The sequence below is a fragment of the Gastrolobium bilobum genome, unplaced genomic scaffold (assembly GCF_033153095.1).
Source record: "Gastrolobium bilobum isolate Gb01-03AN ecotype WA unplaced genomic scaffold, APGP_CSIRO_Gbil_v1 utg3711, whole genome shotgun sequence".
Classification (NCBI taxonomy): domain Eukaryota; kingdom Viridiplantae; phylum Streptophyta; class Magnoliopsida; order Fabales; family Fabaceae; genus Gastrolobium; species Gastrolobium bilobum.
This window is the reverse complement of record NW_026899314.1, coordinates 352,643-367,679: the sequence shown is the minus strand read 5'-3', so window position 1 is coordinate 367,679 and position 15,037 is coordinate 352,643. Positions and strand designations below refer to the sequence as shown.

The 15,037-nt window shown below is 29.7% G+C and overlaps 2 protein-coding genes across 2 annotated transcripts; both read right to left on the bottom strand.

Moving 5' to 3' along the window:
- Positions 1-1,467: 1,467 nt before the first annotated feature.
- LOC133289396 (blue copper protein 1a-like) lies at positions 1,468-2,349 on the bottom strand. The gene is made up of 2 exons (XM_061487316.1): positions 2,184-2,349; positions 1,468-1,775 (listed from the first exon to the last, which is right to left on the bottom strand). Exons 1-2 carry the CDS (start codon positions 2,347-2,349, stop codon positions 1,468-1,470), a joined length of 474 nt encoding a protein of 157 aa, XP_061343300.1.
- Positions 2,350-8,781: 6,432 nt separating this feature from the next.
- Positions 8,782-10,821, bottom strand: LOC133289420 (blue copper protein 1a-like). The gene is made up of 2 exons (XM_061487348.1): positions 10,656-10,821; positions 8,782-9,299 (listed from the first exon to the last, which is right to left on the bottom strand). The coding sequence occupies exons 1-2, from the start codon at positions 10,819-10,821 to the stop codon at positions 8,782-8,784; spliced, it is 684 nt and encodes a 227-aa protein (XP_061343332.1).
- Positions 10,822-15,037: the final 4,216 nt, after the last annotated feature.

The window sequence follows — 15,037 nt, the reverse complement described above, 5'->3', positions numbered from 1 at the left end:
TTTCATTATTTATTTGATTTGATATATTTTTTATATTGGATTTGATTTGATATACTTTCTATTTCTTTTTTATCACTCTTTTTACTTATTTTTTTCTCAAATCTCAACTTAATTAACCATTTTGTCCTTAATTCTTGAAGTTATAACTAGTGCACTCTTCGCATTGATTAACTTGCCAATTTTCTGTGGAAATAATATTTTATTCACTATTTAATTACTTGTTGACGACAAACATTTACATAAGAATATATTTTTAGAGAAATATATTTTTTATGTTGTTGGCATACAAAATTTAAAGTGGGTGATATCTTTTTTTTTTCTATCTGTTTTCTTTAATAGGTTTCAACTATTTTTTTTTATGCTGCATGAGATAAATTATCTCAGAAACATATTCATCATATTTTTAATTTCTTATGCTCAAAAAGGCAACAATGCCCTATTTGCATTCTTGCAATTTTGTAAATATTATGCCCAAAACTAGAATTACTCTGATTTCTCGCGTGATATAGCGAATAAATTGGACCTTTGTCTCGTTTGTAAGTTACGTGCTTAATATATGTTGTGTACCTATTTGGACACTTGGAGCTTCGCTATATATTGATCTTCACCAAACAAAGGCCTTTATGAAATACGTGGCGTGATTGCCATACACAAAGTGTTGAGATATATAGTCCCACATTAGTTGTATGAGCAACTAATGTGGAGTTTATAAGGTCTTGAGCACTCCCACCTTTGAGCTAGCTTTTGGGATGGTGTATCCCAAAGTTCTTTAATATGGTATCAGAACCGCCTCCCACTTAAAAAAAGAAAAAAGTGGAATTAAAAATAAAAAAGCACAAAAGGTAAACTAAAAATTGGGCCACGCTTCTAGCCCAAAGGACTCTTGTGTGAGGAGGCGTATTGAGATATATAGTCCCACATTGGTTGTATGAGCCAACTAATGTGGCATTTATAAGGCCTTGGGCACTCCCACCCTTTGAGCCACGCTTTGATTTCTTCGTTTTAATTGTTTAAAAAAGTGGAATTAAAAATAAAAAAGCACAAAAGGTAAACTAAAAATTGGGCCACGCTTCTAGCCCAAATGACTCTTGCGTGAGGAGGCGTGTTGAGATATATAGTCCTACATTAATTGTATGAGTCAACTAATGTGGCATTAAGGCCTTGGGCACTCTCACCCTTTGAGCCACGCTTTAATACAAAGTGGTTCGTCTTTTTAATTGTTTAACAAAAATCAAGAAGGAAAAAACATACCATCCAAAAAGTTATAACCAAGATTTTTGCAAGCTATTTAGTAAATGTGGTTCGAGACACTCGGCACAAGAACATTACAATAAATAATCATAATTTATTCATACAATCATGTATAATTCAGAAAAACAAACCCAAACAAAGATGACAATAAGGGGTCAACGTAAACTTTTTGTTTTAATAACAAAGCAAAGATCGATCGAGAAGTGGCACTGTCTATCAGGCGAAGAAGGCTGAAATAGCAACGATGGCTACCATAAGAACCCCAGATAGAGAAGAAACAACAGCAGAAGAAGGAGCAGGTGCAGGACCTTCGGATACAACGTTGATGACAAGCTTCATTTGATGATCAGAACAGTGGTTTGCAACGCCACAAGCGTACCACTTCTTCCCTTCGAGTTTCAGTTGAATAACGTCATTTCCGGTTGAAAGTGAATTGTTTGAATTTGATGGTGGGAAGCTGCAATTCTGGAATTGTGTAGCGTTCAATTTGAACACATTGTGTCTTGAGTTGTTATAATTGAACACTGCACCATTAATAGATCACAGAGAAAGACTTCATCTTAATTTGACTACACGTTCTATATACCCAAATAATTTATTCTAAAGTCAATAATATATCATATAGTTCTAGTAAAAGTTCAACCAAAAGAATTCTGATCGATTGCATAGTATTTTTCAAAACAATAATTATCATTCTTACATCACATCTTTTTTAACAATAATAAAGAAACTCTAAAGTCTTTCTATCTTAATTTTCTTATCCTAATTAGGCAAATTTTTAAAAGTAGTATAACAATGTATATAAATACATAACGCTTTCTAAAACAAAAGTGATAAAAAACATTCATCCATACAAAATTCAACAAGTACAACAACTCATTATACGTCAATAAGTGCCAAAATTCTGAGTAAGTAGAAATTTTGTTACGTACCAAGGTTGTCACCAACACGGAAAACTTTGTCCTGGGCCCACTGTGTGTAGTTAAAATCAAGAGTCCAGCCACTCTGATCCCCCACATTGTAATCAGTTGCCATTGCAACTGACGAAAACAAAACCATGGAGATGGCTAGGAATAACGCAATGCGAGAAAAAGCCATTTGATTTGAACTAATAAATAGTTAAAGCTACGTGCTTCAAATCTCAAACAAGTCCTCGACTATAGCTAGCAAATGTTATTGCTTAGATGAATTGTTAGATGTCAACTTTGGCTATATATATAGGACATGTATATTGATTTTAACGATAAACATGGAAGCCTCGAATTGGTGTAGGGAGCTTGGGTTTAACCGGATAAGGCCGGCCTTTGCTATGATGAGGTTTCACAGCAGAGATCTTATTTACAAGTAAAAAACAATTTTTTGACTTAATCAAGGAGGGGACAACTGTAAGTACTAGGAATTCTTAGTAGAATTATACTTTGAAGCAATTTGACCATAAAAAAAAAATTAAGAAAAATGTTTATCCTTTTAAATGACATAACTTATATTATTTCACTCTCACAAAGATGTGGGACTCACACCTTCATTCTTTTTATTCACTATCTCTCCTCCTTTATCTATCTCTTTCTCTCACTTAAAATAACATAACTTTATATCCTTTAAAATAACACACATTTTTTCAAAAAAAAATAAAAAATATGCTTATTCCTTTGTTAGTTTGTTTTGGAATGGTGAGTTCTTCAATATATGCCATGTGGAAAGTTTCAAAGGGAAATACGTAAAGAGTGGAATGTGTTTCCCTTGGCCTGCCTTCTGCACCTTCGTATTACTGTCATGCGCTGATTCTTAGGCTTGCAAACGTACATGTACAAAATGTACAAATTCCAAAACATACAAGTTACGTAACTGATTAATATTATGGTATATATAACCACCACATAATACACGATAATTATAATATATTGATTTTTAATATAGTTTATTCCTTAAAATTTATGAAATAATTAATATATGTGTTTGAAAACTTAATGTTAATTGGGTCTTTTATGATTATATTTAATTACTAAAAATAGTAAATTTTAAAATTAATTTGAAATTTTTAGGATTAAAATTAACTTTTTAAAATTAATTTTTAGAAATTTTTAGTAATTATGCTTGTTTGTACTGCACACTCATGACCTGTACTTTACATTAACCTAATGTACTTCGAGGCAATCCATTGTACATTAAGTTCTAATATGTTGTTGATAAAAATAAAGAGAAAAACATTTAGCGTTACTGCAGATAAGTTATTTGTATTTATTATTAAAATAACGTCATTTTGGTATTGAAATATTAAAAAATTATAAATATCAAGATTATTATAACCCTGAAATAAATTAAAATTACAAAAACACCATGATTTCTGCCCAAAACGACGTCATATTAGACTTACCGAAGATAACTTATCTGCACTAACAGTAGAAAAAGCGTACTCAAAAATAAAATATCCCTTTGTTCTGTTTGTCTTTTTGAAAAAGTGTTTTTTATGTACGGATGCAAACGAATATAGCTCTGACTATTTGGAGGGGGGGGGGGGGGGGGGGGGGGGGGGGGGGAATAAGTCCTTCCAAAAAAATAATGCATAATTTTATTTTATTTTTAAGTTCATCCAAACAAGTCCTTTTAAGTAATATAACAAGTTCATCCTGATATGGAGAGTACAAATTGAATGTTACGAGTAATAAGTTTAGCAAAATCATGATTGAATTGTATTTAAGCATAATTATGGTTCTTTAACAATAATTTGAGACAAAATGAAGAGTGAAAAATTACATTTCCAATTCATCAAATCATAATTTATAAATTATAATAAACATGCTTCTTAATATTTGGATAAGAGTTTTCTATTAGGTTTTAATAATATTTGTAGTAAGTTTATATTAATTACTTTCATATATTATCCAAATTTAAATTCCTGTAAACTTTATTTAAGCTGTAACACAATATCTTGAAAATTAGAAAACAATCATCACTTTTTCCCTCACAAACTTCACATGTTCAATTAAGCTACAAGAAATTTTCTTGTAAATATCCTAATTTTTGTGTGAATATATATAGTCTTCCATTGAACAGGAAAAATGTGGATGAATCAAGGATAAAACTTAAGTAAAATTCTTGTAAATATCCTAATTGTTTTGAAAAATTTATTGTTGTTTTCTAATAAAAATAATACGTATTACTTTATAGCCATCTCGTTCTTTTTTCTAAAGCTTACATAAGCAGAATAGCTAGAAATACACTTTTTTTTTTGTTTTTTTGTTTAAGAATAACATTATTTACCTAAGTTTTATCCATTAATCAAAGTGTGTATACGAGTTGATATAGACATCACACGACAGAACCATGATACAAAATAAATAAAAAAACCAACAACTATTGGTAAGTTTTAAAATATTGTTTTCCCTTAGTTATAGGTCTCTTTGAGCATCAAAATAATGTTATTAGTCACGAATATCAATCACTAACTCAATCGAGGTATTAGACTAATGAATTATTGATTTAACCGCTTGAACTGAATTTATATAAAAGTATATATACGATAAATAAAATAAAAAAGGATTTTAACAAACAAATTATTGTAATTTAGTGATAAATGATACATATATTGCTTAAGAATGAAGAAAATAATATTTGGGAGAGGCCTCCCTTATAAATGATACATATATTGGTCGAACCAAATCAATTGAGTTTCAATAAATTGTTAATGAAACTGCTTTTCTTTAAGAACTTATTATGAACGATGGATATCCTAGCATTTAATTGGTGCAGAAATTAGTTAGTGATTTAGAGACTATAAATCGATAAATTTCTTATAGGGATAAGTTATTCTACCTACCATTTTTTCTACTTACCTTTGCCTACCACTCTAAAAGATCATTAGATTAGATTCTTAATTAATATTTATCTTTCTCTCTCTTCTTTAGATTCTGATCTAACAGTATTGAAGAGTGGTAGGCAAAGGTATGCAGAAAAAATGATAGGTAGAATAACATATCCCTTATGTATATTGCTCTGCAATAAGAAAATTTTGTTATTCTGTATTATTCGATATCTACTACTTCAGCTATATAGACAATGAGATAGGTTATTCTGCCTACTCTTATTTTGCCTACCCCTTTCAATACCGTTAGATTACAATCTCATCCAATGGTGGAGATTTACTATAAAAAATAAGGGTTTTATAAGAGTTATGTTGTAGGAAAAGTGATTGTGTAATGTTATAGAGATTCGTTTTGCGTGCCATAGTTTTTTTTTGCTTTAAAAAGTGTGGGCCTCATAAAATGTTGTGTGTGTAGGAAAATTTTTCTGGTCATGTTAAAGGACAAACTAAAACCCCATAAAATAAACTCTTTTACTTCTTTCTCTCTCACTGCCTCTTATTATCTCTGTCTCCTCTCCTTTCTCTCTCTTTACTGGCGCTTCAACATCAAAAAAAGGTGCAAGTTTTTTTCTCAATTAATCCAACCCAACCATTGTTATGAGCATTTACATAAAAAATTGAAAAGGGGTGTTAAGAAGAAACAAACCCAGATGCCCTATGTTATGAGATCAGGTATGCTTGTTATTGGGCGTAAAATAGAGAGAACAAAGATCATTTCCCCACTTCAAGGTGAAAAATAAGATAAGAAGAAGGAGATAAGTTGATTCGATTTCAAATTTCAATAGCAAAATAGGAACGTTACTGTAATCATGGATTAATTCAAAGGAAGGGATTCTTCGTGGTTTTCATTTTTTTGTATTTTTGTGATTTTTGTCGTGTTCAATTATATCAGATTCAAGGAATTTTGAAAATTATATTCATCTAGCAGGATTATCATGCCATTAATCATGGATTGGATTTAGATTCAAATATAAATTCTGGTTGTAAAGAGAGAAAGGGGAGGAGAGAGAAAGAGTGTGAGAGGTAGTAAGTAGAAAGAAAGGGAAGAATAATTTATTTTATTCCGCAAATCTCCATCATTGGATGAGATTGTAATCTAACGATGTTAAGAGAGGTAGGCAAAGGTAGGCAGAATAATTATCCCTTAGAAAAATCTAGTTTTTTTGGAAGTTTTATTTCAATATAGCATTATTAATTTTTTTAAAATGCCCTAAATTTGTCATTTTTGGAGTAGAAATAACTTTATAACATAAGAAATATTAAACTGATCATTTTAATTACATTTTAATGTTACAACTTATTAATATACATTTAGTAATAAAAAATCTTTATCACATGTGATAAACCTTGTTTTCACCATGTTTTGAATGCAAAGAGGAGGCTTAAAACTCCTAAATTAAAGAAAAAAAATATCATGATTTAGTATTTTTTTTTATGAATTATCATTTGCGCAATGAATTAAGATAACGTTAGTTATTTTTTTTATATTTTTCGGAGATTGGATTGAGTTTTGGGACAAAATAAGCCTTCTTATGGAAGTTATGTTTCTAATCAAGAGAAAATTTCCTTGATTCTATCTTCTGTGCATTTTATTGTATCAAGGATGATGAATTTGGATCTTGACCTCTTCATAGAATTGTTGATCTTACTTTTATCTTTCTGTGCAAATGTTATGTTTCCTTCTTATAGGATGCAATGATGTGTTCATTTGCATTCACATGCTTGATATCATTATTTTGTTATATAATAATACTGAAATTATTAATTAATCTTAATATATGATTTGTATAGTTATGTTAAATGAAGTTATAATTCTTTTACCTTTGACTTATTGCTTGATACATTTTTATAAACTTGAGAAATATTTAGATGTTAGAGACTAAAAATAGAATATTAGTACAATTTATTTATTTATTTTAAAATATATTTTTTAAACGAGTTGATTCACCAATAAGCCTCAAAACAAAATAGGTTAATATTAGCTCACTCATTAATGACGAATCAACCCGATCTGCCCCTTTTTGATAAATTGAAGGTAGGTGTTGCGACTTCGGCAAGTGCACCGGTCGTACATAAAGTTATAAGAAAAAATTGTCGATCCCACGAGGACTGATGACCAAGCACTAATTTATCTATTTAATTAAAGTTGAATCGATCGTAAAAGATTGGTTTGAGAGTATTTTAATTAAAACAGAGTTTTTAAACTTATTTTTAGTTTTCAAGATTTAAGAAATTAAATTCAGAAATAATAATGCTAGAAAATTGGTTTTAAATTTTAATAAAAGATGTAGTTACGAATCAACTTCCCCAATGTTTTTTTAACGAGTTTATCTATTCTTATAATTACATTCAAGATCCAGTTATTAACAGTTCTTTCTAATTTTGAATAATTCTCAATCCCTTGGTAATCTAACCCTTTACACCACTCAAAAGCATAATCCCTTAATACTTTTTCATAAAGTAAGCATTAATGCAAGAACATACGGTTATAGAATTCATAAGTCTATCCCTAGATCATACAAACTCTAGCAATCAACAATCGGAATCGATACACCAACATCCCTATTGTCATGCATGACTCATATGTTTATCTACGAGTGATCAGTTCATAAAAAAAGTTAATCAATAAGAAACAGATTGATTGCATAACTTTAAATCATGAATATAAATTATAAGAAAGGCAAACAGCGTTCAAGAACCCATTGGTTCCGTCTCGCCTAACTACTTAAAGAAAATTAACCTGACATAGTCAGGAAAACAAGAACAATAAGTAAAAAGGAAAATAAAACTCGGTCTCCACGGTGAAGCTTTGACCGTTCCTCTGCCTCCTCTTCCAAATGTCCTTTACGACTTTTAGTCGCTTTCTATTTAAAGAGTTAAAGTGAGCTTTTATTTCTGGATCAGCTCGCTGAAGCGAGCTGCTCAGCGAGAATTTTTCTTCTTCTCGCTCACTTGCTCGTTGAAGCGAGCAATAGAGCGAGCTTAATTATGCTTCTCGCTTACTTGCTCGCTGAAGCGAGTAGTAGAGCGAGCGTGACCAAATCTTTTTCAAATCTTTAATTTCTGATTTTTCTTTTATCTTTTTGCCGTACCAATTGCTTTTCCATCCTCATCAGGTTAGTAATTTTTTATTCTTAGTATGAAACAACCTGAAACAATAAAAAGGATTAGGATCTTATCTAGTTGTTGGCATTTTACTAAACTTTAAGATTTTATTAATTAACACTATATTTTTAATTATATTAATTAATATTTGCACTATATTTGATATTAAAAGCATAGTTTGACACTTATCAATAGGCCCGTCCATTATGCCAACTCTTGTAGACACACAATTTTATGCATTTACATAAGATAGCTAAATAGTCTAATCTCATTTTAGTATAAGACACGAAAACGAATACAACCCCAATCTCAGAAATACAGCAAGAGCTATGTCAGATTTCAATTCATTATTAGCATACCTTATAAACGGCATCAATTCCATTTCCTCATTGATGGTTTTTGTTTAAATACATAACTCTTCTTGAATACATTCACTAACATACTAAATAACCAATAATAAAGAAGGGATTAATTATTAGTAACTAGAAAAATAAAAATAACCCCTGTCCTCGAAATTCTGAAACAACACACATCAAAATCCAATCCGAGGCAGCTTTTGAATTTTATTCAAATATTTTGAATAGCTTCTTCGGCACCCAACGACCATAATGAGGAGCACTAGCAGTCCATGGTGCTTGCGGAGAGGGTACTTTAAGGGGCACAGGGGAAGATGAAGATGTTGGGGACAATTTTGCTCTAACGGGTGAGGGTGAAGGGGAAGGTGTCAGAGACAATGCTCTTTCTTGTAAAGGTGAAGGTGAAGATGTTGGAGACGATATTGCTCTTTCTGGTGAAGATGGGGATGAAGATGTTGGAGACGATATTGCTCTTTCTGGTGCAGATGAGGGTGAAGATGTTGGAGACCATGCTCCTTCTGGTGGCAGCACAGTTATGACAAGCTTTTGGCCTAAGTTGCAGTGATTATAAAAACCAGAAATGTACCATCTTCTCCCTGTGCTTCCCAATACAATCATATCATGTCCACTAATCAGTACTGGTGCTAATGGAGGAATTGAGCAGTGTATGAAGTCATTTCCACCCACTCTCGTCACATTGTCCTTCCCGCGAGGATAGTTGAATACTACAAATTAATAAAAAAATTTTATCACAAAATAATTAAAAGTTATATATATATATATATATATATATATGTATGAATAAATATGTCTACAGTCACTTTCGGCTGACATGACGAAGAGAGAAAATACAATTTTTATGTCTTGTCAGACTTAGTTAAAAAGGGATAGTTGTAGACAACCTTATATAAGGTGGCTGTAGAAATATTTAACCTATATATATATATATATATATATATATATAGTAGGATCCTTTGACACCAGTGTTAAATTTCAAATTTGACACCTCATCTGAGAGCCGTTAGATAAAAAAAGATCAATTGTGTCACATGCTTACAAATAAATGTCGTTGATCATTTTTGATGTAACGGCTCTCAGATGAGGTATCAAATTTAAAATTTGACACCAGTATCAAAGGGAATCTTACTTAAAGTTTACAAATTTTTATAAATTAAATATATACTATGGTAGTAAATATTACTTAAGTATATATTATCCATAGTATATAATATACTTTGTAAGAGTTTGTAAATATAACTTACCTCATATATATATATATGTGTGTGTGTGTTGTGTGTGAAAATACAAATCTCATATTGTGAGAGACAATAGGTCAAAGTTGATTAATGGTATCATATGCTTACCAATTATTGATCCAATGACTCTCAAATGAGTTGTCAAAAGACCCTATAATATATGTGTGTGTGTGTGTGCATGTGAGAATACAAGTCTCATATTGTAGGAGACACTGAGTCAAAGTTGATCAATGGTATCATATGCTTACCAATTATTGATAAAAGATTATATATATATAGGGAAAAATGTTTCTGTAGTTAATGCAGATAGGTTATCTGCATTTTTTTCAAAACGACGTTGTTTTGGTAGTGAAATTTTAAAACATTATAAATATAAAGACTATTATAACCCTGAAATGAATTAAAATTACAAAAATACCATAATTTCCGTTCCAAAACGACGTCGTATTGGGCTTACTGCAGATAATTTATCTGCAGTAACTGCAGAAAAAGCGAACCTATATATATATATATATATATATATATATATATATATATATATATATATCTATATATATATATATATGGGAAGGTTATATTTACAAACTTTTTGTTTAGAAACTATACTAAGTATGACCAGTCATACTTCATTGAAGAATGTATGACCGGTTATACTTACTGTGATTTATAAAAAAAAATTATAAACGGATCCTTCCATATATATATATATATAAAATTGTTTATGCATTATTCACGAGGACTAGAAGAAAGGTTTTGTAAACTCGAAACAAAATAGATCAGATGAACATGACTAAGGGAGAAAATGAATTGAATGAGCTTAATTACCAAGTGTGTCCCCAACACGAAAGATCTTGTTTGCAGCCCAAGCTTGGTAATTAAACCCAGTTGCCCAACCACGGTCATCTCCAACTACGAATTCTTTTGCTACAGCCATGGTTGATAAGATGGAAGCAGTGAGAAAAACAGGGATGAGGATGCGAGAAACAGCCATGCTTGATTCAGTACTGTATGAACTAAACTATAGCTCTTTCTTTGTTTTGTATACATACGATATGGAGATCGAACACGAATATTTATAAGACTTCAGGGCGAGGGTTACCAGAGCTATATTTTGCCGTCACAGACGGCTAAGGACGGTTTGGCAGATTTTGCATATTACTTGAACCAGTGATATATTTGGAGAAGAGCAACGTTCAAAGAATATAAGACAGTAGTTTGTTTCGTCTCTTTGTGTTGTGGTAAACTGGTAATAAGGGTTCAATTTTTATTCAGCGTTATTAATTTCACACTAATATATATATATATATATATATATATATATATATATATATATATATATATATATATAAGGAGTGTTATATTTACAAACTTTTTTGTTTACAAACTACACTATGTAGGACCGGTCCTACATTAATCACACAGTGTACGACTGGTTCTACATTAGGGCCTGTTTGGTATGACGTATAAGGCATGATAGTATAAGCTTATACTATACGTTATGACATTTTCAGCTGTTTGGTGTGACCACCGTATAGTATAAGCTTATACAGCGTAATCCCTTAATACATCAAAACGATGTATAACTTAATCCGGCCTAAGGGTGAGGGATAAGACCTGATAAGAGATTGATGTATTAACATCGTTGACTAATGTAGTTCTTAAAAATTCATATATTATTTTAATATTAATCAATTAAAATAAAAATTTATTTTTCAATATATTAATTTTTAAAATATTGAATATTTTTATTTTTATAAAAATTAATTTATATTTTGGACACACTAATCAATAAATTTTTATAAAAATTAATATCATATGACATTTTTTGAAGAATTATATAAATTCTTTATTAAAGGATATTTTTATTAAAAATATTTATTTTTATCATATATAGTATTATACAGTGCATTACCAAATACTAGATGATATTATCTTATACAATATATTATTTTATACAATACCGCGCCAAACGCTTGATAGTATTAAAATTCAATCAGGTCTTATACAATCAGGCCTTATACTATCAGGTCTTATACTATAAGGCCTTATCCTATACTATGCACCAAACATGCCCTGGTGTAATTACAAAAAAAGTTTGTAAACGGATCCTATCCCTATATATATATATATATATATATATATATATATATATATATATATATATATATATATATATATATATATATATATATAGAGTTATATTTACAAAATGTAACTATATTATGTACTTCTCGAAGTATACTAGGTTATACTATGTACTTCCGGGAGTACATAGTGTAATTTGCAAAAAATTGTAAAAAAGTTTGAGCCATACACATTACTAAAAAATTTGAACTCCTTAGATATAAGTGAGATCAATGGACAAGATTAAGAATATAAGTTACACTAGTATAAAATGATCTTGACCCATATATATATATATATATATATATATATATATATATATGGGGTAGAATCATTTGACATCAGTGTCAAATTTAAAGTTTGACACTCATCTGAGAGCCATTAGATCAAAAAAGTTCAATGGTGTCACATGCTTGCAAATCAGAGTCGTTGATTTTTTTTTTATCTAATGGTTCTCATATAAAGTGTCAAACTTTAAATTTGATACTAGTGTCAAAAGATGTTATATATATATATATATATATATATATATATATATATATATATATATATATATATATATATATAGGAAGGTTATACTTACAACCTTTTTTTTACAACCTCTTACAACCATATCTTAACACCGTTGATTTCCATCAATCAACGGTTATCATTTATTGTGGATTAATAATTAATTAATGAATTTAATATGTGAAAATGATAACCGTTGATTGGCGAAAATCAACGGTGTTAAGATATGGTTGTAAGAGGTTGTAAAAAAAAAGGTTGTAAGTATAACATTCCTCATATATATATATATATATATATATATATATATATATATATATATATATGGGAAAAATATTTCTCAAGCTGCTTGAGATAAATTTATCTCCGGCCATCCCAAAACTACGTTGTTTTGATTATTTATTTACTTATATGTATTGATTCACCTTTGAATGGTTATGATTCCCCTTTTCTCTCTCTTATTTTATCACCATTGATTCATCTTTGTACGGTTATGATTTAGTAGCCGGAGATAACTTTATCTCCAGCAGCTTGAGAAATGATAAGCCCATATATATATGGGAAAAACATTTCTCAAGCTGCTTGAGATAAATTTATCTCCTCCGGCCATCCCAAAACTACGTCGTTTTGATTATTTATTTCCTTATATGTATTGATTCACCTTTGAATGGTTATGATTCCCCTTTTCTCTCTCTTATTTTATCACCATTGATTCATCTTTGTACGGTTATGATTTAGTAGCCGGAGATAACTTTATCTCCGGCAGCTTGAGAAATGATAAGCCCATATATATATGGGAAAAACATTTCTCAAGCTGTTTGAGATAAATTTATCTTCGGCCATCCCAAAACTACGTCGTTTTGATTATTTATTTCCTTATATGTATTGGTTTACCTTTGAATGATTATGATTCCCCTTTTCTCTCTCTTATTTTATCACCATTGATTCATCTTTGTACGGTTATGATTTAGTAGTCGGAGATAACTTTATCTCCGGCAGCTTGAGAAGTGATAAGCCATATATATATATATATATATATATATATATATATATATATATATATATATGTATATTGGATTTGATACTTTTATACTGGCATCAAACTAAAAAGTTTGACATTAAACCTTAATCGTTAATTTTTACAAATCTAACTGTTATAATTTATTTAGAATTAATAATTAATTAATAATTGTGACATAATAAATTATATCTGTATTTATATATATAGGGGTTTGATTTTCTCATGTTGCATGAGAATTGAATTCTCATGTTGTGACTCAACTAGTAGTGGACCCCATATTTATTTAAAAAAGAAAAAAAGCTTTGCACGCAAATCGAAGGGTCACAACATGAAAATTGAATTCTTATGCAACATGAAACAATATTTTTCCATATATATATATATATCAAAAGAAAAATATTACTCAAGTCATTTGAAGTAACTTTATCTCCGGCCATTCTAAAATTACGTTATTTTAGATATTAAGAGAATTAATGGAGGGTATTTTAGTATTTTTGTTTCTTTAATTCTCTTAACGCCCCCAGAACTAGGGTGACCAGAAATAAAGTTATCTCAAGTGACTTGAGAAACGATAAATCCTATATATTTATGGAAAAACTACTTTCATGTTGTTGGGGAGTAATTTTATTTTCTACACATCCATCGATTCCTATGTAGCTCAATTTTTATTTTTTATAAGTAAGTGAGCTCCATCTATAAATTGTGTCTGTGATAAGAGAGAACTATTCTCCTACAACATACATGAGATTAATATATAATAAAGTCCATATATATATATATATATATATGGTTTTATATTTCTGCAGCTGTTGTACGTGCAGCAATCAAACACTTGCCATATATATACTTGAAAATATTAAATGCGGGAAATTATAACCACACAAAGGATGAAAGCATGTTAGGAATCATAACCATACACCTGTCGTTGCTATACGTAAAGCGGCTGCAGAAATGATTTTACCATATATATATATGGGTCAGGATCATTTTACACCAGTGTAAGTTACACTCTCAATCTTGACCATTGATCCCACTTATATCTAAATGCTCTAATTTTTTTAGTAATGTGAGTCATTGGATACAAGTGGATCAATGGTCAAGATTGAGTGTAAGACTTCTAACTCTTATACTAGTGTAAGAATATCTTGCCCCTATATATATATATATATATATATATATATATATATATATATATATATATATATTAGGTTAATTATTGATTTTATGTATTAAATTAGTTAATGTTAGATACGGTGCAGTTGGACCCAAACCTACATAGACTTATGATTGATTATTTCTCATAATAATTTCTCTAGTATCTGTGTTCCGTGCATGGTTACGTTTTTCATTCTATCCATTTTCTTTTCATACCATTGTCTAATACTTCAAACATCAAAAAAAAAAAAAAAAAGGAAAAACTATTTTTTTTACAGAATATTGTGTTATTTTAAATGAAATGTTAGTATTTTATTTAATATTTAAATTAAAAAAAAATTCCATCAATAAATTCTCACTTTTCCGGTTACCAAAAATAAAATAAAAATTCTCACAATAA